Below are 23,854 nucleotides of genomic sequence, written 5' to 3' on the forward strand. Positions count from 1 at the left end.
TCTGTGATGGAGGCAAGAGAGGCTCCAATGAGCTGTTCTCACTCTCTGTTGTGAGGTATCAGTCAGGGTGGGATTTTGTCTCCAATTTTATTTAATTTATATGTTGATGATTTGCCCATACAGCTGAGAACCTGTAACACTGGATGTATGTTAGGTAAAACATTGATAACTCATCTTACATGTGCAGATGACCTGGTTGTTTTTAGTTCGTAGTGCTGAATTACAGCAGCTTCTTAATATCCGTACTGAATATGGTGTGCTATATGATATAAACTACAATGCTATCTTGATATGTAGAACCAAGCAGGATAAACAGCTAAATTTCCCTGTGTTTAAACTGTCTGACGATACTCTTGAGGTTCATAAAAAGGTGAAATACCTCGATCACTTTATTACTGATTAAATGAATGATGATGACATATACAGACAATGCTGTAAGCTCTATGTGCAGGCAAATACTATTGCACACAAATTCAGCTTCTGTTCAGTTCCAGTTAAAGTGGCTTTGTTTAAAAAGTATTGCGCACCACTATATACTGCCCCCTTGTGGTCATCTTACAAGCAATGTAGCATGCAGAAGCTGCATGTTGCATATAATGATGCAATGAGAATCCTTGTAGGATACCTAGAACTCTTAAACTCTTAAAAAAATTAATGTTCACTTTTAGATAACGACTGGATGGCTCTAGTAACAGTATAATTTTAGCACTCACAGTGTTCCCAGTTTTCATCCAGTTGGAGGAAGCACTGGTTGAAGTGTTTATGTATTTATTGATTTCTTTTAAGTAATTGTGTATTTTACATATATAATTGTTTTATATCTTTATAATTTTTATTAAGGCTTAAATGTTATGGGTTTTTTTTCACACTATGGCCATAAAGTTTTGCAGCTTTTATGCAAAGACATGTTTGATATAATGACACTTGAAAACTATTGTTCATATGCTCTTTGTAATCACATTTGCTATTCTCTGCTCAGATCCTGATCCTCGACGGTGTGCCTGATGTAAAAGGAAATCTGTCAAAACATATGGACTTACTGCATGTCCTCTCAAACATAGAATTAGACCTCTGGGGGCACAATCCTCACAATTTATAAAAGATAAAAGAAGTGGTAAATCTTTGCTGTAACATTCAGTGAAATCACATCATGAACACACACACTGTCATTATTTAGTAAGTACGCTTTATTTCTCAAAAGTTTTGGGTACATGATTATTAAAAAGAGACAGTAAAATTCCAAAAGTAACTATAGAAGTATTAGAAAGACTGGGAATCAGTTTACAAAGGTGTTTGAAATATGAGATTGCTGTTTCATCATTTCATTTTATAAGTAAAATTGAATAAAAGTTGAAAAAGTTTCCATTAAAATCTTTTGTACTTTTATTTCCAGAACAAAACTACTACATTAAAACCCCTCAAACGCCAAATACTGCATTAAATATTTTGTTTCATCTAAATGCTAAAGAAATCTTTGCAAAAAACAAACTTTCATTGGAAATTCATACGGTATTGTTTTGGTCCTCATTATCATAAATCATTTAAATTTAACAATACATACTTGGGTCACAGTAGTAGAACTTGCTTAAAACATAGGAAAGTAAATATTTCTAAATGTATATAAAAACACTAGTGAGTAAATAGCATTGACATAAATAAAAAACATTTTTTCTTTAATATTTTCTGTGATTATTACTGTGAAAAATTAGACAACTTGAAATGATTTTGGTTGTGATGCTAAATAATATTTCAGCTTTAGATTGTAGATATCATCCTTTTAACACGTCAAAACACAGTCACACTAATTGATAGTCCATCTGTCTTAAATCCTTAATTCACATATGCTTCTATTTTATTAAGGAGCTCTGATGCCTTGTTCAGTGCCAGCATTTCATTCTCTGATCTGAATCGTCCATTCGGTATGTGGGGATATGGATGACAGTTGGGATATTGAGTCCTTTTGGGATCCACCCCGAGTGTCTGCAGGTTTTTCACAATCTCAGGCAGATCTCTCAGTTGGAGGCTGTAGCGGGAAACTTGTGCAGCAGTGGCTGAAATTGAGCTGCTGTTGGGGCGTTGTCCATTTCTTTTATAGCATGCTGCTATAAGAGACTTTTCCACTGCTTGATGGACCTTAAACAGACACCACTCTGTGCTCCCTCCACCAGTGTCTTTGTGAGCTGCATTGAGATCGCAGCGAGCCTGTCTACACCAGCGCCTGGCCTCTTCTCTGTCTGGCCTTGGGACATTTTCATTGTGGGTCCAGAAGTTGTAGGAATGGAAACCTCTATAGCCTCTAGAGAACCTCTCTCGACTATTTCTGTGATACCTGGCCTCCTGATTCCACTGTTGATAGAAGCCTCTGAAATTTGTGTTTCTGCTTGAAAAGGTCGATCCTGCAGCTTTGGGTTTGCTAAGCTCATCAATTCGATTCTGTAAATATTTGAATGCCTCATTGGCGAGAGACTGGCAATCCGGATTTTTGTCAGGGTGCCACCTGAGGTACAGTCTCTTGATGGCTTTGTGCCTCTCCTCCTCAGGAAGCCTCCAGATCTCTGCCAAACATTTATCAATTTCCCTTTTAGCTTCCTCAACAGAGGCTGGTAAAGAATTTGTTGATGATTCAGAAGAATGTGGCACAGCTCCTGTCAGTGGTTCCAGCTCCATGCAAGTGTTTTCTTCTGTTTTTAGCGTCTTCTTCTGTGGTCCTGGCTCTATGCATTTCCTCCTTTCTGTTTTTACCTTCTTTTCTCGTTTAAACTGAAACAGATCAACACAGCTGACTTCAGTGGGCTCATCTTCTCCAATATCTATTTTGTATCTCCATGAATATCGTCCATTGTGACCAGGCAGTTCTTCAACAATAACTGCATAAATGTACTTGTCATCAATGCTGTAACCAACATATTCCCCCTCTTCAAAGTTGTTGAGGACATTCATGTCCAAGCAATCATGCCATTCTTCTGGAACCTCTGTCCCAGGGGCTGCTGGACTAAAAGAGGAACTTTCAGTTTCAGCACTGTCACGGATCTGATGTTTAGCCAAAGTTTTCCGAACATCTTGCAGATCATCACACATGAGGAGTTGTCCCAGCACTGGAAGGTGAACCGATGCAATTCTGTTCCCTAAAAGAGCATTAATCTCTTTTGTCAGTGTCATGATGACTTCATTTATTACCTTGACAGCCATGTCATCATTGTGCTTTAAGTAAAAGGTGCATCCTTGTTGCCCTCGTTCCACAAAAACATCATTTTCTTCATCAGTTTTGGGAAGTGGCTGTTTATTGAGCCAGAGTGTTGTTTTCAATGTTTTGCAGCAGATAATCTGTATACTGCCAAAAATCTTCTGACATATGTTAGAAGCATCTTCTTGTGTTATTTTGCCTTGCAACTGCTCTCTAATAAGACAAATGAATCCATATTTAAAGGCTCCTGAGGAGAGATGTTTAGCAAACCATCCGCTAAATTCACAGCCAGTCCCAAGTTCACAACGCTGCATCTTTGATTCCACAACTCTTTCCTCTGTGAACTCAGACAGCATCTTTGGCTGAAATTTCTGAGGCAGCAGTTGCAACAGCTGATGATGCTTGTATTTGTCGTTGCCCAAATGACATTCACTGAGTTTCTCAAGCAGCAGGAACTTGTTCTCCAGTGCTTCTTCCAACCTTTTGGTCTCAAACACTGTGTCGTTGTAGCAGAGTGTGGATGATGGGTATAATTTACCATCTACTGCAGGAAGATACAGAGTCTCAACATTTTCAAGAAGCGTCTGGTTTCCCTGAGCACTGATTAACTTAAACAACTGCTCAACAGCTCGTTTCACAGTTCTCAGCTGGTTTGAATGTAGTTTTTGTTTATCACAGGAATCAGCGTAAACTGCTGCCAAAACATTACAATATTGCTCTGCAGTAGCTTCGTTCTTCACACCAATTTTCTGAAAGAACGGTGCATACATTGCATCTTCTGGAGTAATCTTGTACAGATATGGTCTGAAGTCACGATCATAGGAGAGCGACAGACACACGTCATCAGGCCTCATAAGTTTTGTGTCTTTTTCAACCAACACAACAGGAAGACCAGCCAGCTGGTTTCCTTCAAATCTTTTTGCTTGCAGGTAAGCGTAGGAACTTCTGAACACTTTAGCTCGTGTTTTGATCAGCTGGTCAGTTTCACATGGTGACTGACAGATGTTTCTTATGTTACTGGTTACACAGTTTGGAGGTGGTTCTTCATGAGCTCCTGCATTTTTCATCATCTGCACAAGTTTCTGTGTTGTATAAACTGGTAAGTGAATAACTGGTATTGAGGACCAAATCAAATCTTGATGCTCTGGATTTTTCTCAATCAACGAGCCTCTAATTTTAACAGTAGTTCCTTCAGGAGCAAATGGTTGGTGGTAGTTGGACAGTTCTTTTCGAATCATAACTGGAAAAATGAATTTGATGTCAGCAATGCTTTCCAGCAACCTTTCCTTGTTGTCTTTGGGATCACATGCTTTATTTAAGGCTTCCCTGAAAAGTAATGATGATTTTAGTTTCATGTCTTTGAGTCTTCTGTTAACTTTTGCTTCTGATTCCAGCTGGTATGCAAAATGTATTATCTCGTCCGCTGACACAACATGCTTCATTCCAAGTTTTCTGACCAGCTCTTTTGCTTTTTCTGTTGTGTAGTCATCTCCTTCACACAGTTCAGTCCAAAATCTCTCAGGTACAAATCTCTCGTGGGGCAACATCCGTTTGTACAGCTCCACTCTCTCATCAAAGTAGTATGATGCAGGCTCCAGTCTACCTTGAGAACTGCGAATCAGTTTCACTGTCTTCAGTGAGGAGATGATAGTTTCCCTTTCCTTCAAAGGGTAACGTAGTGACAGCAACAGTTTGAGGCTGTGAAGAATCTGTGACTCTGTGAGTTGGTGCACAACAGGTAGAATGAACTTCATGAAATACTCCAAATCATCCAGGACCTGAATGTTGAGTGTTTGTGACAGTGTGTAGTTCTCAGAGTTGTGTTTCAGAAAAATGCTGCCGGTGTTGGGCAGGTTGAACAAATCTGGAAATTTCACTGAATAAACGCTGTTGAGAACATAAACCTTTTTAGGTCCATCAATCCTCACTCGTTCACCTTGTGTTGTTTCAAATATTGGTAAGGATTTGAGCTTCCTCACATACTCTTGGCTGACTTTGGATTTGGATAATCCCGATTGCAGGAACATCTGAAACTCTTTCATATCATCATTTGAAAGCTGGGAAAACTCTGAGCGATTAATGTTGTACACTTGATCCAACACTGAGCTTTCATCATCTACATCAAGAAGTTCATCTTGTAGACATGAATATATCCATCGATCCATCTCAGAGAAGAAAACATGATCAAACCTCATAAAACCAAGTTTGAAGAGGATGCCTGATATGTCTTTGTGTTTCTGTGAGGCAAACACAACACTTGACATGTGTTTCATTGTTTGCAGGAAGTGCTTGTTTTTCAACCTTGGACACACAACAGGTAAAATGTAGCAGTCACTGAAGAGTTTCCTCACATCACTTAGTGTCAGGCTTTGTTCATCAACTCTAGAGGTTGGTAGTTTAATTTCACTTGTTATGAACATCCAAAGTGATTTCAGCCACTCCAACATTGTCTCATTTGGGACATGAAGACCACAGAGTGGATCAACATAGCAGTTCTTAAGAAGATGCTGAACAAATGGTTTCAAAGCTCTTGCTGCACATGGCAATGTTAACATTTTGACAAAGTTAAAAGTTTGTAGAAGACGAATGTGCTGAATGTTTGTGTGATAATCTGCAAATGTTTCCTCACAGCCAAAGAAGAGATTTGCATATCTTGATATCCACTTGGGTGACTGGGAGTTGAAAACTGTCAATACTTTATCTCTTGTGAGAAGAAGTGGAAGCCCATCAAGTAAATTTGAATTGTCTTGGGTGACCTTTTCTGAGGAGAAATCTTTTAAACAAAAACTCAAGAGCTCTGAACATCTTGTTTCATCTTTGATCAAAGTGGCACTTATGGGTAAAGGTAAATCCTTATCTGTTTGGGTTGGATCATTGAGAGGCTTTGCTCGTAAGAAAATCTGCACAGAGGAGGGACTGACCTCTTTCACTTCAACCCCAGCAGATCTGAAACTTTTCCAAATCCTCTGCATGTTTGTGGAATAAGGAACCAGCTTCATTCCAAGATCTTCCAAGATGGCCATCAGCTTGTAGTTTGTCAGGTTTGTCAGATAAGGGTCCTCAAGTGAGCCTGTTTCACTGACATTACACCAGTCAAAAGAGTATTCTTTAATTTTTTTATCTGCAATTTTCTGTGTTGAGCTCTTCATCACAGGGATTACATCAAGGCCTTTTTCTTTCAGTGATCTGTATACTCCATGTATCATTTCATGCCAGTCTGGGCAAACATCCTTGGACACAGTTGGCCAAAAACACAAGTATTCTGTACTGAAACATGAGCCAATAAATGTAAGGGAAACTTTCTTGACTGCAATGCTGCGCCTGATGTAATGCAGGAGATCTGCATAAAGCGGAGCAATGACGTTCTGTTTCAAAATCTCATTCCAGTTTGATTTCTTACTCTTCCCATCTTCTTTCCAAAGGCTTCTCCTGGCAGAATCAACCTCAAAGTTTCCATTGACATGTACTGGCAGTCCAGTTTTCCCTGGCAAAGGAAGTGAACAAAAGGCTTCTCCTTTAAAATCCATGATGAGGTATCCTTTTGTGTTCACACGTGCAGCTAATGATGCTTGGGGAAGTTTGTCTGATATTTTCAAGAGAAAATTGTATTTGAAAGAACCAAACTGTTCTGCAACAATCCACTTACTTTGTCTTTTATCTGAGGTGGAAATCACAGTTTCATAGAAAGTCTTGTGCGGTGTTACTGTTTTGTCTGATTGCAGTGCATTTTGTAGATGTTTTACAAAAGTATCTTTCTCGTCCCGACTTCTTTGTGGCAGATGTTTTTCAACCTCAAAGATGGTTTTAAGTCCTCCTGAATCTTCACTGATTTCATGGACTTTGATTTTGCAGATGTTTTTCAGAAAGAGAATTAGTCCTTCAGGATCTTCAGACAGAGCAGAGCACAGTTCTTTCATGTCGCGGTCAGTGACTCCTTGCTGTGATATTTTGGAGGTATTTGCATTTGTACCCATTCTCAGAGGTAATCTGAACATGGTGCCGTCTTTAAGAGAAAATTTGTCTGGAAGAAAGGATTTGTAGACATCTACGTACATTTCTTTGAAAGTGTCAGCTAGTTTATAGCCAATGCCATATCGCTGGTTATTTGAATGATTTTCAATGTATTTTTGATTGGGGTCAGAAATGCAAAGTACTTCATCTCCTGTAAGGATCGAAGGGCAGTCAGTCAGATGGTAAACAGAGTTGAATCCAACGCCGTACTTGCCTATCTTCCCTGGGGTGCTGTGCTTTCCTCCCTCTCCCAGCTGTTGAATTCCCTTAATGTCAGCATCAGAAAACACTTTGTTGTTGAACACACAAAGTGCTGGACCCTGGAGATTGTTCCATTTCTTCCCAAATGTTTTTTCTTTTCCATGTTGTCTTTTGTCCCAGATGAAGTGAATTTCTGTTGCTTCTGCATCATCAGCATTTTGAATGAGCTCTTTAAGGATGTCCTTCTTTGATGGATAGGCTGAAATTATGTTTTTAATACGAACAGTCAGCTGTTCCTGCTGTTCAAAGTCAAAAGCAAATGGTGACATGTCATCAACTATGTGGTTTTCCAGAGTATGATGCCTTGTTGTTTTGATTCCAAGGTGGCGAGCCATAACACGTGGGATATTCTCGTGACATAATGTGACACCTGAAGTGAGTGGCATCCATGGGCTGTCATTGTAAAATAGCTCACTTGCAGGTTGCAAAACTCCACGCTCATTGGGTATCAGAAAGTCATCCGTGATTTTCAATTTGGCCTCAAAAATCCCTTTATTTAAAATTGTGAGGACAACTGAGAGATCACTTTTTGGTAGGGGCTTATTTACATGTTGAGCTTTTAATTCTTGCAACACAGTTAGAAACTGAATTTTTGTGAAATGTTTTTCAACACCTATACATGTCCAGAGGTTCCTGAAGCTTGTGAAGGCAGCTGGAAGTACGTGGAGATAGGGCTTTGCTTCAAATTGCCCGTTCTCAGCTACACGGTCGACATTCACAAATGTATCGCCAATGAGGATGAATGGAAATGAACTTGCCCAGTGTGGGATGCAAACTTTTCCAAAATGAGAGATCCACTGATCCAGAAACTTATAGCACTCAGATGCTATTTTGTAAAGCATGGATCTGTCAATAGAGTGTGCTTGTTTGCTTGTTTGGTGCAACTGCATAAGAACCATTTCTGGTTTTGGAGTGCTGTGAACTCCTAAAATCAGTAGAACTGGATCTGTGTTGTGTATGTTTAGATTAGTATGATCCAACACTGGTTGTGTCATGTTAACGAGAAGAGAGCATTTGTCACTAAAAACATCAGTGGGCCTTTTAAGTGTTACATTTCCTTCCATTTTTGCATCACCAGGTGAATATGCTGGAAGAAATGCAGTTGTCCTCAGTGTTTTCCAGTGGTGAGACTCTATATCATAAATGTGATTCTTCATCAGTTCAAAAAGGCACCTCAAATGCACAAATGCTTTCTTTTTGTCAATGCTCCAGGTTTTATTAATTGTGCCTGCTTTCTCTGTGATGTCTTCCAATGGGAGATGGTCATTTGCCATACCGAGTTCCAACAAACGCTGAATCCTTTTTGGAGATCTGAAGTCATTTTCGGATCCATCAAGCAAGCGTCCCTCTTTTGGTTCAAAAAGACAGGCCACTTTCCCTGTAGGATTCACAAGTTTCCTGACATGTTGGAGCTGTCCACCCTTTGTGGGTATGCATGCATAGCAGAGCAGCAGATTGTCAATTTCTTTGATATGAAGGTCAATAGCATGCAGCACAAGGGTATCTCTACTCTTCGAGTCCATTGTAGTTAGGTTACTGAACACTGCTTCTCTGTAGAACTTCTCCCAGTTCCATGTCCTGTTTTGTAAAACCTTTTCTAGGCCAGCCTGTTTAAAAGTATTTCTCAGCCACAGTGGAAGAGGAACAACATGATTGGGTCCTTTTGCATATTTCTGACAAACTTGCACTGCAAGGTCACCAATCTTTTCATCATTTTCAATGCTCTCATGAAGAAATATGGCATTGTTCATTGAGAACCATTGTTCTCCATCACTAAAGAGCTCTGGACCAACAGAGTCATCAACAATGGTTGAGTAAAGTGCGTCCACTAAAGGCTTGAAAGTTTCAGTCACTTTCTCTCTATCAGGCCAAAAGGTGTGATAACAGTAACTCACCAGCTGTTTATTTTCTGACATTTTCTTTAGTGCCTTGAGTACAGTAACATATGCTGTCACTACTGGATCCTGAAGGAGAGCTTTGTTCCAGTCATTTTTCACTCCAGTTTCCCACAGACCTTTTCGGTTGCTTGTCACAGCAAATGTGCCATTTACATTGACAGGAAGACCCGTGTGAATGGGAAGAGGAAGGAAGCAAAAGGCCTGTCCAACAAGATCTGTTTGTAATGTGCTGAATTTTCCAGTTTCTGGATCATTTTGCAAGGGCACAGCAATCCCTCCAATGGGCAAAGAGAAACTGGCCTGCTTGTTTTTGTGAATGGCCATTTTAAAGGACTCATCTGTCCCAAAGCAGTTGTACAGGAGCCAGAACTGAATTTCATTTTCATTAGACTGCTGACTGGATATTTTCACAATGCTGAATTTATAGCAATTGATTAACTCTTTGCATTTACCATCAAGTTTCATCAGTGATTTCTCAGCATGACGTTGCTTGGACACACTGTTGTCATCAGGAATCTCCATTGCACTCACAGTGGTTTTGGACACAGAGAAGATGGTCTCTATTTCATTTTCTCTTGGTGGAGTTGATCCATTGTGTGGGATATTTTGGAGGGATAATGTAATGATGTTCTTTAAAAAAAGCAGATGGGTTTGTGAATTCTTAGAAAAGAGATGTAGAAAATCAAGGATATTGGGTTTTTGATACACATTTGTGCTTATTTCTGATTTGACAGCCTCTTCTTCACTTCGGAAAGGTAGTTTGATCAGAGTGCCTGGATAGGGTTCAGGAGGACTTTTTCGGGTGAAATTACAGTCAAAAATGTTTTCATATGATCCAAACTGACCAGGAAAACAATGAAAGAGTCGCTGTTGAGAGAGATCCAGCTTGATTCCAGGATTTGATTTATGTTTGATATGCTTTGTGAGATGAGTAACATTTGGATCAAATATGAGAAGAGTGTTGCCACTAAGGATGGAGGGGACATCTGTCACATGATACACAGTGTTGAATCCAAGTCCAAACTTTCCAATTTTTTCCACCTTGTTTTCCTTTGAGGCTGAGCCAACTCTGACAATATTTTTCCAATCCTCTGCTGTGAACTGCTCATTATTAAAAGCCCAAAGACAAGGTCCCTGACAAAGAGCCATGTCAGGGTCAATCAGGCTTTCGGGGGCATCTCTGTGTACTCTGAAATCCACCAAGAACTTGCAAACATCTGCCCCAGCATCCTCTGCATTCTGGATGAGCTCTTTGAAGATGTCACTGTCTTCATCGTACTCTTTAAGAATGTTTTTTATTCTCATTGTTATTGGTTCAGATTGTCCACACTGCTCTATTCCTATCTCCTCTGGATCAAGGATGTGGGTACTGAGAAAACGAATTTCCAGCCATTCAGCCGCTGCTTTTGGGATTTCCTCATGTATGACATAAATTTCCTCTTCTCTGCAGTTTAGTTCTTTCAGTCCATTTTTGCTTACATCACAGAAAAGAGCTGTTGATCGTGGTTTAAGGGTAAATTTTCCTCCCTCAGCAATGACTGGCACTGGGATGTCATCCTGAACTGTTTTCTTCTCTTTCCAGAGCCAGTTGAGAATTTCTATTGACACTTTGACCTCTGAGGAACTTGCAAATGGCGGTTGTCTTGCTTCAATTGTTTGCTGGATGGAGTACAGAATGCCCAAAATGTCTTCATTGGAAAGTACTTTTCTCAGGCCAAACCTCTGGAACAATGTTCTGTATGGCAAAAATTCACTTGGCACCTTCCCAATGTAAGAACTCAGATCTAGATTATTTGGGTATTCAAGAACCAGATCCTGGGGTGCAACAAACTGGTTCTGGGCCCATAGCCAACATGTCTCATTGCCCATCATTGTAACAAATACAGAGACATTGTCTTGCATGTGTTTGTAAATGCTGTGCAGCTGTCTTTTGAAGTCTACATCTGTGTCAGGATTAACCATTTCCAGTGCTTTTGATTTCAAGACTGACAGATTCTCAGTCACTTTTTCAGGTGGTGGTAGGTCTTTGAGACCAAGTCTGTTGCTAACTCTGTCACTGAGCTTCCCTGTTAGTGGCATTACATGTCCAACAATGTCCTTATACACAGAATGTCTTATTTCATTTGGGCAAAACAAACAATACTTCTGAGATTTATCACTGAATTGTTTCTCACTTCCAGGTTGTTCACATGGGATCCATTTTAGCATTTTGAGGCAATGAAGTTGTTTGTGAGAAAACTTTGTCAGTAGATCATTACTTTCCACCATTTCCAACAGAACCTGAGCTCTTCTCAGAGCCTCAGTTTGTGAGTTCACACACAGTTTGTCAGTCAGCGTGGCAGCATGTAGCAAATGTTCAGGTGAGACATCTATCTCTTTATTCAGTAATCCGATTTCTGTTAAGCTTTCCAGCATCTGCAGTGAATGAGTGTATGAAGGCGGTGGAAAGAAGTCTGACTCAAAGATGACTTTAAAAGTCTGAATTCTTGGATCAAAAAAGTCAGATGCCTTTTTCAGCTGTCCATTCACCTCAATGAAGCTCAAGTCCTTACAGCTGCATTTCAGGGATTCGTTTTGTGAGAAAAGCACCTTACCATGCTGTAAAATCCAAGTCATTGTTTTGTTAGTGTTGTCACTGCTGCAAGCGCCTTTGCTTATGCTGTCAACAAGAACACTGGCTGCTTCGGCGGTGTCCAAGAGATGAACTTTGAGCAGCTGTAACAGTCTGCGGTCAGTCTCAGTAGAACACTGGATTATGGAATCAGGCATAGGGAGCTCTGTTGGTACTGTTAGGCCTGATATCAGAAGCACAGCTTGTTTTGATTGAGCTGCAACACTGAATCCTTTCATGGTTTGAAACAAAGGCAACTTCAAGAGAAAATCTTTCTCTGCTTTTGAGAGAGAATCCAGATAAGAGAGATAATCTTTCAGTTCTTCTCGTGCTGTGTGAGAGGCGGATTTGAGTTCTGTGACAAGATGCTGGAAATCTAAATTCATCAGGACCTTCAAAACACTCCTTGGAGATGGGCACAGCACATATGAGTCAAGGTCTACATGCTTGAGCCACTCATTTCCTCTCACCACTGTGCCACCAACTTTGTTCAGCAGCTGAGTTATTTGGTCTGGCAAATTCAGCTGTTTACTTTTCTGAAAGATCAGAGTTGTGTTCTGCTGTAGTTTTGCTACTGATACAGTCTGACTGCCAGACAGAGGACTAACTGGTATTAGAGGTATGTCAGTGAAAGGACTTAACTCATTAAAATGACTGTTGAGAAACCTCCAGAATTCTTGAAACCAGTCTGAAGGTGGATGTTGACTGTTGCCGTTTTCCCATGTAACAACGTTCTTCCCTGTCTGCTTACAGTCTGGTGGCAAATACCTTCTTGTATATTCAGCTACACGGGATGCATCAACATTGATGATCTTGAAGAAATCTAAAGAACAGATCATAAAAATAAAGAGAGATTTTAAGAGCTGTGCTGTTTAAAAATGTATGGTAGGTACAAATGACTTTCAGGTCTCTGCATACTACTTTGACCTACTTCTTCTGGCCAGTTTTTTCAGATGGGCACTGCAGGCTGGAGTCAGATCATTTGGGATGAAGAGGTGCTTACAGAAGGGCAACAAGAGTCTGCACAAAATATAATTTTGTTAATTCAATTTAACAAAAACAAAAGTAGTGATATCTGTTGATCAAACTGTTAGGAGTCATGTAATAGAGGCGTGGTCTTTTGCTCCACGGCAGGGAGGGATGGTGCAGCAAGCTCGAGGACTAGTGCCAGGTAGCCTGGCAGGGCAGGTGCATTCCAACTAGAAAAAGCTCCCCTATTTCAGTGACACTGGGACTGGGAACTGGAAAGTTTGCTGGCCGTTGTCAGAAACGTAAAAACGAAACTGTTCACTGTAAATGAAACACTTCACAAGCACCCTGTGCCTCACAAGCAGTGTTGGTCAAGTTATTTGAAAAAAGTAATTAGTTGCTAATTACTGATTACTTCTCCGTGGCGGTCAGTGGGGGTTGGTGGTTGGGGTGGGACCTGTGAATTTCACATTCCCATGGCAGCTTGCTAGGTGCTTGCTCAGTTTAATTTTTCGCTGTAGAAAGAAGTTTTCATCCCACACAAAGTGTACAGCGGATGCTAATGTTTTTGTCATTCTTTACAGAATCAAACTTAAAGTAATGTCAGTACTTCCAAGTTTTAAACTCTACATGGTCGTTCTCTCTCCTGCATTCCATACTATTCATTGTTGATCTAGGCACGTCTGTTGCTGCCACGGACATCGCACATGCTTACATCATTGTCATGAGACACTCTCACAAACAAAATTACAGCGGTTTAGTAATGCAGCAATGCAGGGTGTTTACGGGAAAGTAACGAATTACTTTTTTTGCAATAGTACTCCTTAAATTACTTACTACAGATTACAGTAATGCATCACTTGTACCGTTTTACTGTGCATCTCTGCTCACAAGTCATGACTTGGGTTTACAATTTCATTCAATATATGAATATTCTTCGAAATCTTATAAGCCCAGTGGATCTGTCCACCTTTTTTGGTGAACATAGTCGAACAGTAAATCAGGTCTTTTTGGATGTCTAATTACCAAAATTTCTGCTGCAATTAAAATGTGGCACTATGTCACACTATTCAGCTTATGCATGCTTTATTTTGGTTTTATCAGACGTAACGATAAGTGCTAGTTTTGCCTTAAATGTAACAAAACAATGGAAAAACTTGACACTCAAAATAATAAAAAAAATGACAACTTCAGTTATACTTTATGTAACATTTATTTTAAATATTGATAGATGTATGAAAATCCTACCTTGGAAATTCATGGCTGTCAATCAAAGCAGTGTCTTCCTCTTCGTATGTGAAATATCTGAAAGAGCCATCACTGAGTGGAAGGAGCTGAAGACCCTCAAGTTCTTTGTATTGTTCATCACCTAAAATGTACTCCAAAAGACTGAGTTTGTCATCTTTAGTGATGTTATCCACACCGGTCCTGTGGAGAATGGCCCTGAGGAATGCTGGAGTCACATGTTTTAGGGTAGTAGGGTTTGGGTAGGCCTCATTTATAGCCTTTGCAACACTAGCTGGTAAAGTGACAAGATTTTCTCCACATGACACTAAAGCCCTTTTAATGGCAGACAATATGTTGGTGCTTGTTGGGCCATTGCAGGGGAAAACAGCTTCTGATGGAGAGATAAACTGTCTTTCATCTTTAGCAAGAGAGAGGATGGCCACGTTCTGTCTGAATAAGTGATGAAAAACATCCAGAGTGAGAGCATGCCATTTTTCTTTGTGTTGTATCTGAGTGAGATCTGGCCACAGATTGTACACAGAGGAAACGGGGAGGATAGATTTTTGGGCAAGTTTAATGGCATCTTGAATGATCTTGATGTATGCTTGTGGAAACACCTTCTTCATCAGCATTTCATTCCACAAAGCATGTTCATCATGTCTCTGGTCTTCCTCTTGCCATTTGATGTGTCTTCTATTGTCTGTGAGGCCAAAGCATGCATTGACATAAACTGGGAGTCCTGTCTTATTGGATTCATTGTTTGGAAGGGGGAGAAAGCAGCTCAGTCTGCTCTGGCTACAGTCTCTCTTCTCACCACAGGGGAATGCCAGGTCAACTTGAGGTAAAAAGCTCAACTTCTTTGTAAGCAAATCAAGATCTTCTGCAACGCCCTCTTTCATGGTACATGTTGTCAGAAGCCACTTTGTCTCTTTTTGGTCTTTTGAACTCACAGTTATAACTTTGAACCTTGTTAGACCCTCAATGACTGACTCCTCTTCTGGCTCTAAAACACCATCTGTGGGGACTGAGGATTTCACTTCAAGTCTGGTGTTAACAGCTCCATCTTCACTAATATGTAACAAGGACACAGAGGTGACATTTTTCAAGAAGAGGAGGCTCAAATCTGCATCTGCAATGAAGCTATCAAAAAGCTCAACCACTTTATCTGAGTCATACAGATTATCAGAAATCTCTGATGCTTCATTACGTAAAGGAAATCTAAAAATTGTCCCATTGAAGTGCTGATCCTCCATGACAACTTTTGACCATCCATGTTCACATACAAGTGAGACTATATCTCTAAATGGTTGAAACTGATCATGCATATTCAGTAGAACTTCTTGGTCTTCAACATCATCCAAAGACCACCAAAACCCTCCATTTCTCTCTCCAAATATTTTTTCTTGGGGATCCATCATGCCAAGATGCTCTGAACTGAATATACTTGGAACATCTGTGGACAAAGTAAAGAAAGATATGTCAATGTCAACTGTTTATGTTTTCCTTGCCATGTGTGCTAATTATAGATAGTTTCACCTGTTGTGTGATAAACGGAGTTGAAGCCAATTCCAAACCTCCCGACTTTGTTCGGGTCATCACGCTTGACACTCCTTCCAGCCATCTGAATTCCTTGCCAGTCTTCATCAGTGAATGTGGCATTGTTGTAGGCATAGAGAGCAGGACCTTTGCGAAAACAAAACATGCTCATGGTGTATGTTTAAGGTATCTCTGCATTACTTGATACATTCTCTGTAAAAGATTGTTTTCGGAGCTGTGGTCTGTGGGTTCAGGAGGCAGTGCCAGGAGGCTGGCAGAGCAGCTGGGACTGATCTGGCAATTGGTTGGGCTATTTCAATAGCTAGCTGGGTCCAGACGAGAGAGGAGTGCCAGGAGCAAGTCAGCTGAAAATCTGAAGACTTGGAAAAACTATAAATGAAACAAAACGAGCCTATCCTGACTGCAAAGGGGCATTAAAAAGGATACATCTCTACACAGGTTGGCAGTCTGTTGCATAACCATTCAACCTCATTGTCACACCTATGGCCAATTTAGAGTTGCCATTTAACCCAGCGGTCCCCAACCCCTGGGGCACGGACTGTGAGTCGTTTGGTGAGTTGAGTCTCAGGTGTGAAATGTATGTTTTTCAGGGTTTTAATCGGTTTTATTCATTTTTTTTTTTTATCGTTTTTATTGTTAACTCTGTTTCACTGGGTCTTTTCCCATGTGTTATGAACAGTGATGGGAATAACGGCATTACAAGTAATGGCGTTACTAACGGCATTACAAGTAACAGTGTCAGTAACGCCGTTACTAACGCTGTTACTTTTTTCAGTAACGAGTAATCTAACTAATTACTATGTCTATCGTTACAACGCCGTTACCGTTACTAACATGAAAATGTGGTCGGGTTACTATTTGTCAACAAACAGACGGCTGAAGCTGTGTTCAGCTTACAGCATCTTATATCAGTTGCATGGAAGTAGCTGTCTACGTAAGTAATCCGGGCGCAACAGCTTTAAGCAGCTCCGCGCGCCCTCGTGAGTGACTATCACTTTTTGGCACAACACCTGGAGCTAAGGGGGCAAAACAATCGCATGAGTGCTGCTGTTTGGCTGAGGAAGAATAAAGTAGTCGTGGTAAGCCAATCATATGACCACTTCAAGATGACAAAGCAACAAAGTGATATATACCAGTTTTTAATTGTGTTGATAGGCCATGTAAAACCAGAGTCATGATAAACAATATATACGTGGCGTTTTTCCCCCAATAGTTTTGTCACGTTAACTGTCTAAGGACAGCGCTAGCAAGCACTCTCTGCTTATGACCAAACAAAAAATAGCCCGTTCCTGTTGGTGGAAAAATGCACCATGTCGACCACTCAAAAGTCATATGGCAACATGACATTTGGTTGTTTAGGAAGAGGGGGAAGTTTTAGGAGTGACGGCAGGAGAGAGAGAGAGAGCGAGTTTTGAGTTGTGAGTTGTGAGAGATTTGTGACGTTTAGCATGTTTGGAGTGTGTAGTTAATGTGTTGTCTTGTGTAGTTAGTGTATAGTGTTGTGGATAGTTTTGTGTTGTGTGTCAGAACAATGAGGCGACTGCTGTCTCCAGGTAGAGAACAGGAGTGATACACCTGCTGTCAGGCCTGCAGGTATCAGGCTGTGATGTTCTCCTTTACAGGGAGTGCAGAATTATTAGGCAAATGAGTATTTTGTCCACATCATCCTCTTCATGCATGTTGTCTTACTCCAAGCTGTATAGGCTCAAAAGCCTACTACCAATTAAGCATATTAGGTGATGTGCATCTCTGTAATGAGAAGGGGTGTGGTCTAATGACATCAACACCCTACATCAGGTGTGCATAATTATTAGGCAACGTCCTTTCCTTTGGCAAAATGGGTCAAAAGAAGGACTTGACAGGCTCAGAAAAGTCAAAAATAGTGAGATATCTTGCAGAGGGATGCAGCAGTCTCAAAATTGCAAAGCTTCTGAAGCGTGATCATCGAACAATCAAGCGTTTCATTCAAAATAGTCAACAGGGTCGCAAGAAGCGTGTGGAAAAACCAAGGCGCAAAATAACTGCCCATGAACTGAGAAAAGTCAAGCGTGCAGCTGCCAAGATGCCACTTGCCACCAGTTTGGCCATATTTCAGAGCTGCAACATCACTGGAGTGCCCAAAAGCACAAGGTGTGCAAAACTCAGAGACATGGCCAAGGTAAGAAAGGCTGAAAGACGACCACCACTGAACAAGACACACAAGCTGAAACGTCAAGACTGGGCCAAGAAATATCTCAAGACTGATTTTTCTAAGGTTTTATGGACTGATGAAATGAGAGTGAGTCTTGATGGGCCAGATGGATGAGCCCGTGGCTGGATTGGTAAAGGGCAGAGAGCTCCAGTCCGACTCAGACGCCAGCAAGGTGGAGGTGGCGTACTGGTTTGGGCTGGTATCATCAAAGATGAGCTTGTGGGGCCTTTTCGGGTTGAGGATGGAGTCAAGCTCAACTCCCAGTCCTACTGCCAGTTTCTGGAAGACACCTTCTTCAAGCAGTGGTACAGGAAGAAGTCTGCATCCTTCAAGAAAAACATGATTTCCATGCAGGACAATGCTCCATCACACGCGTCCAAGTACTCCACAGCGTGGCTGGCAAGAAAGGGTATAAAAGAAGAAACACTAATGACATGGCCACCTTGTTCACCTGATCTGAACCCCATTGAGAACCTGTGGTCCATCATCAAATGTGAGATTTACAAGGAGGGAAAACAGTACACCTCTCTGAACAGTGTCTGGGAGGCTGTGGTTGCTGCTGCACGCAATGTTGATGGTGAACAGATCAAAACACTGACAGAATCCATGGATGGCAGGCTTTTGAGTGTCCTTGCAAAGAAAGGTGGCTATATTGGTCGCTGATTTGTTTTTGTTTTGTTTTTGAATGTCAGAAATGTATATTTGTGAATGTGGAGATGTTATATTGGTTTCACTGGTAAAAATAAATAATTGAAATGGGTATATATTTGTCTTTTGTTAAGTTGCCTAATAATTATGCACAGTAATAGTCACCTGCACACACAGATATCCCCCTAAAATAGCTAAAACTAAAAACAAACTAAAAACTACTTCCAAAAACATTCAGCTTTGATATTAATGAGTTTTTTGGGTTCATTGAGAACATGGTTGTTGTTCAATAATAAAATTATTCCTCAAAAATACAACTTGCCTAATAATTCTGCACTCCCTGTATAGTAGACAGAAATTTTTGGAGTTGCACAAATAATTTGTGTGGCATCTTATTGAAAGCAGAACACCTGATTGTTATGTAAATAGTTTGAAATGGTTATAAAAAAAGGGCTAAAAGGTAAATAGCTGCAAATAACTTTGTTGTTTGCAAAACTTGTGCCTATGATTTTAAAAATGACAATTTATATTTGCATTTAAAGTTATGAAATATGATTAATTAAACATGTTTGTGGTTGTTACAGTAAAAAATATAACTTTTTCTACTTAGATTTTATGCTTTTTGTCTGATTTTAGATCAATTGTGTTAATACACATGAGGTTGTGCTGAAAAGAATGATACCAACAAGGCAAAATAAACAGTTTTTAAAGGTGAAATGTAGAGGTCAAATCAAAAGTAGTCAAAAATGGCAAATTATACCCTGGACCCCATGGTTAAACATTTTTTTTAAAATAACGCAATAGTTACTTGTCAAGTAATTAATTACTTTTAGAATCTTGTAACTCAGCTACTAACTCAGTTACTTTTTTGAAGAAGTAACTAGTAACTATAATTAATTACTTTTTCAAAGTAACTTTCCCAACACTGGTTATGAATAAATCTTTTTTTTTGTACCAGTACTGGTTTTATTTTGTTGTATTTATCTGCAACACCTTACTGTCGGACATAAACCAGTCCGTGGCGCAAAAAAGGTTGGGGACCGCTGATTTTACCGATAAGTATGTCTTTGGACTGTTGGAGGAAAACAGTGTGGAGCCCTTCTGGGGCCCTTCTGTGTGGAGCTTATATTTTTCTCTGTGCCAGTTTGGGTTTCCAGAGGGAATCCACACTGGGACAGAGAAAACATGACCGCTGACCACTGTTCTATAATAGGACATAAAAAAAGCCAGAGTACCTGGAGAGAACCAAGGCTGCACAAAGTTTAAAAAGACAACTGAATATTGTTTTTTTTTTTCCTGTGAAGCAACTAGTTTATATTTTCTATATTCATCTTTTTAAATGTAGAAAACAAACAAAAAAGGTTTCAAAACTTCAGTTTTCAGTGAATACCTTGGTATTTTCCCAATTCTTCCGTCCAAAGGCTCTCAGTCCCATAGCTCCGCTCATCATGGATGAAAACCACTTCTGTTGCTCCAGCATCATCTGCATTTTGAATCAGTTCCTGATTGACAAATAAAAATAACACAAAAGTGATATGATCGATGACTTTGTTCCAAGAAGTGTCCCATCTCTCCAGTGAATCAGCATACCAAACACTGAGAGTGACTCATCTAAATGGGATCTAGCCCTGTTTTTATTAGAAATTTAGAATTCCCACATTAACATCAAAATATCTAGAGTGAAAGGAGTTTCAGATTCTGTTGTTAATATTTATCTGCTGTGTATAGTTGCACATTATTTCTTATTCTTTATTCTCCAACAATGACAACCAAAAGTGTTTTATGCTTTGTCACATGTTCATTATGTGTATTGATTTAAATCACTGGTAATAATGAAGGCTACATATATTTTATTGTTGAACTCTACTGCATTATATTTTTTCATATTTCACCTACCTGAGTGACATATGAAGGATATCTGATAAAATGTCAGCTCAGTGTGGTCAAATACTTAAGAGTATACATATTAGTATAGTACAGTATTATGTTTTTATTTACAGTCAACATCTAAGTTTCCATTTAACTCACCAAGTCAAGTATCTAAGGAATGTTGCTTGCAATACATATGATGAAGTGCCTTGATGCAAATTTTGGGTTTGCCATTATTTTCTATATAAATAAAAAGGTATTTGTCTGGACACTGTTATAGTTTTTAAGATCTCTGAAACCAGTGCTAATGTCACTAACAAATCATTTTTGACACGTTTTTCTTTTTTTTATCAACAAGCTGTTTTGCCTGATGAGAACAAGATGATGTCTAAATAAAAACTAAAACCAATCCATCCAATCAGAAGTAAAGTAAAATGTCAACACTTGAGAGCAAGAGAAGAGTAGACATATGGACACATTTTGAATTTGATGGCAAGGAAAACAAGGTGCTTTGTAAACCGTGTAGAGTAACTTTTAGAGGTGAAAACACAACAAACTTTTATACTTTTTTGTTTTACTCACCTTGATCAACTTTAGATTTATACACACCTAAACTCTCTTAGTTTTAGTCAAGACTAAAACTAAGAGAGTTTAGGTGTCTAAATTATCACAACCTAAATGAGGTTTTAGTCAAATGACTATGACTAAAACGAAATTCAAGAATCAAATTAAAATTTGCTGTCAACATGAACAAATTGAAACAATAAAAAGAGCATGTCACTTGTGCTCACATAACAGAACACAAATTTGTAGCCTCAACAGAAGACAGAGCTTCAAATATGAATGTTACTGCAAAGTGTTTTTGTCACTGTAAACTACATATTTTGTTTTCTGTTCTCATGCTGACCTCCCATAAGGAACCCAGTATGAGTAGAGGTCTCTTTTTTCCCCTCTTCCACTTGCCCATTGTTTTTTCCAAATTACTACCTGTCTCTGACCTGTCTTCCCACATCATGTCTTTGCTATATATGTATGGTCCGGGGGGTCCAATTTCACTGCAGGTGTAAACATTGCATGTGACAAATAAAAGGCTTGATTGATTGATCGATTGATCGATATTTGATCCTTTCAGTATGAAATATCGCTTCTTTTTAAAACTGACCAAAATTAGTTTATGAATTAAGGAGTTAAAAACATGAACATTATAACATTACTCACTAAAGTCCATCATGAGGCCTTGAGCTAAGCATATTTTGCTATCCTCATTTTGATGTTTTTTAGAAACCGCAAATGGTGGATCTCAGTAGGAAACCACACAGCTGACATTTTTTTAAACACAAGTTATTAGCCAGTTTCCACACCCGAGCTAATCATCATTTATAAAAGTTAGAATGATTATGTTTACAAAATACTTTTTAGTTAGTGTGGTCCAAAATGCTAATTAAGATCATAAACCTATAAGCATTTACTGAGGTCACGACCAAGGGTCTGGTTCCCGCAAATTTCTAAAGAATAAGAAGTTTTTTGTGAAGTATTTTGTGAAGTGGCTGATATGATGGGCTTTTGGCAGAACATTACACCAACCTTCAAAATCTGTCCACCATCTGGATATCGACGTAGAATATCTTTCAGGTAGTCAATGAAGGGTGGTGCTGTGGCCCCAAAAGAAGTCCTAAAAAAAGCAAAATTGATGGTAAGAAACTAAAGAACATATAGTTTGAACTAAAAGTAACCCAAAATGAGTCCTCATACATTATAGGTGTAGATAATATTGTATTACTATACAAGTATATAATTACTACCTAGTATTTAGTATTTTAGGGAATTGGTTACAAATATACTATTTCATGGAGATCATTGAAGTTGTGCACTCAAAGACTAATAAAAAACATTTCATATAGGGGTTTGAATCTTTACACACTGAGCAGTAATTCACACTGTGTGGGAAAACAATTCCATGTCTTATCCAGTCTTATCTCTGTAATTGATTACAGAGATAAGACTGGAAGTGTAGGGTGTAACCGTGCCCCTCCCTATAAACAGGCACACAGTCATTATCGATTGCTTTCACCACGCAATTTCAATAATACTGTCAGTCAAACACTAGAAAACCTCCATGCTTATAATTTCCTTTTACCAATACTGACATGTTTTTTTCAGACACTTTTGCATCACAGAACAATTGTCTCACATTCGTGTAATGCAGCTACACTGAGTTTACATTAGGAGGTAATAAAATGTTGCAACATTGGTGAAAGCCTTTTTTTTTTAATTACAGAAAACAAACCAGTCACCAGTAAGGCAACTGATAAATAATCTGACCTACAAGCAAACTAAAAAATAACATTAGTGACAAAATCATATCAATATCCATCACTGTTCAAGATGCAGGAAGTGCTGCATACCATATCGTCCACTTTATCTGTGAAGCACTTTTAAAACCAACAGTAATAGGGCAAACCAAAGTGCTGTACAATACCACCAAATATAAAAGACAAACACAGCTTGCTTATATCAGCCTGTTTTTTAAACAACAAACTGATGTCTGACCTTTGATCTGGCTTCTATGAGCTGTAACAACTTGACATTTTAGGATGTATTCATGAAGTGTGTGATTTAGCAAAGTTTTATCATTGTAATGTCAAAGGTCAACTTTGATCTTGGGCATAACAATAGAGGTCAGGTCAAGGTCAAATCCTTAGCCAACCTAGGTAGTCATGTCCCCCAAGGTCTAGTACATTGTTAAGTTTTGAAGGCGATCCATAAAAAATTGTGGGTAATATAATGTTTTCAATGATTTTCACATTTGCTCCGATCTGATAGACTGCTAACAAACACACAGACAAACAAAAGAGACTTAATACACAATCACTCCCTTGAGGGTGGGGTGGGGTAGAATAAGGAAAACTCACCGAGCTTTCTTCTTTGCTTTCAGACTCATAATTCCTGCTTTGGTCCTTGTAATAACTTCGGGGTATTGTGACACATTCTGAAAAGTTTAAAACTTCTAAAACTTTTGCAATTACCTGCAAATATTTGCAATTATCAAAGGAAAAGAAAACAAAATAATTTGAAAAATTTGCAGAGAGTAACTGTTATTTAAAATAAAGCAAGCAAAACTCTGCCAGGGATTAAATTCTGCAGACTTTTCAGTACTATCCCTGATAAGCAGCCAGCCTCCTGGAAGACAGAAAAACAATCAAATATTAATCACCTAAAAAAAGTCCAAGACTGAAAGCTTGATATTTTTTTTATTTGTACTTTAAAATTGCTTTTAGACACAAAGAAATGCCACAAAAGCTTCACAATTAAGAGCCATATATTTACTTGTACATCTTTTTAGGAGTATATGGCACAGAGTGGGAAACTGCTATTTACTGATGACATTAAAATATTAAAATTATAGTACCTCGCTCGTGAAAGTGAAC

At 39.2% G+C, this 23,854-nt stretch overlaps 1 protein-coding gene across 1 annotated transcript; it reads right to left on the bottom strand.

Annotated features, from left to right (window-relative positions):
* Window positions 1-1,169: 1,169 nt before the first annotated feature.
* On the bottom strand, window positions 1,170-23,453 carry LOC143413013 (sacsin-like). The gene is made up of 7 exons (XM_076875116.1): window positions 23,339-23,453; window positions 22,011-22,098; window positions 19,948-20,059; window positions 15,698-15,844; window positions 14,183-15,614; window positions 12,897-12,985; window positions 1,170-12,788 (listed from the first exon to the last, which is right to left on the bottom strand). The coding sequence occupies exons 1-7, from the start codon at window positions 23,365-23,367 to the stop codon at window positions 1,831-1,833; spliced, it is 12,855 nt and encodes a 4,284-aa protein (XP_076731231.1). The 5' UTR covers window positions 23,368-23,453; the 3' UTR covers window positions 1,170-1,830.
* Window positions 23,454-23,854: the final 401 nt, after the last annotated feature.

The sequence above is a fragment of the Maylandia zebra genome, linkage group LG16, assembly GCF_041146795.1.
Source record: "Maylandia zebra isolate NMK-2024a linkage group LG16, Mzebra_GT3a, whole genome shotgun sequence".
Taxonomy (NCBI): domain Eukaryota; kingdom Metazoa; phylum Chordata; class Actinopteri; order Cichliformes; family Cichlidae; genus Maylandia; species Maylandia zebra.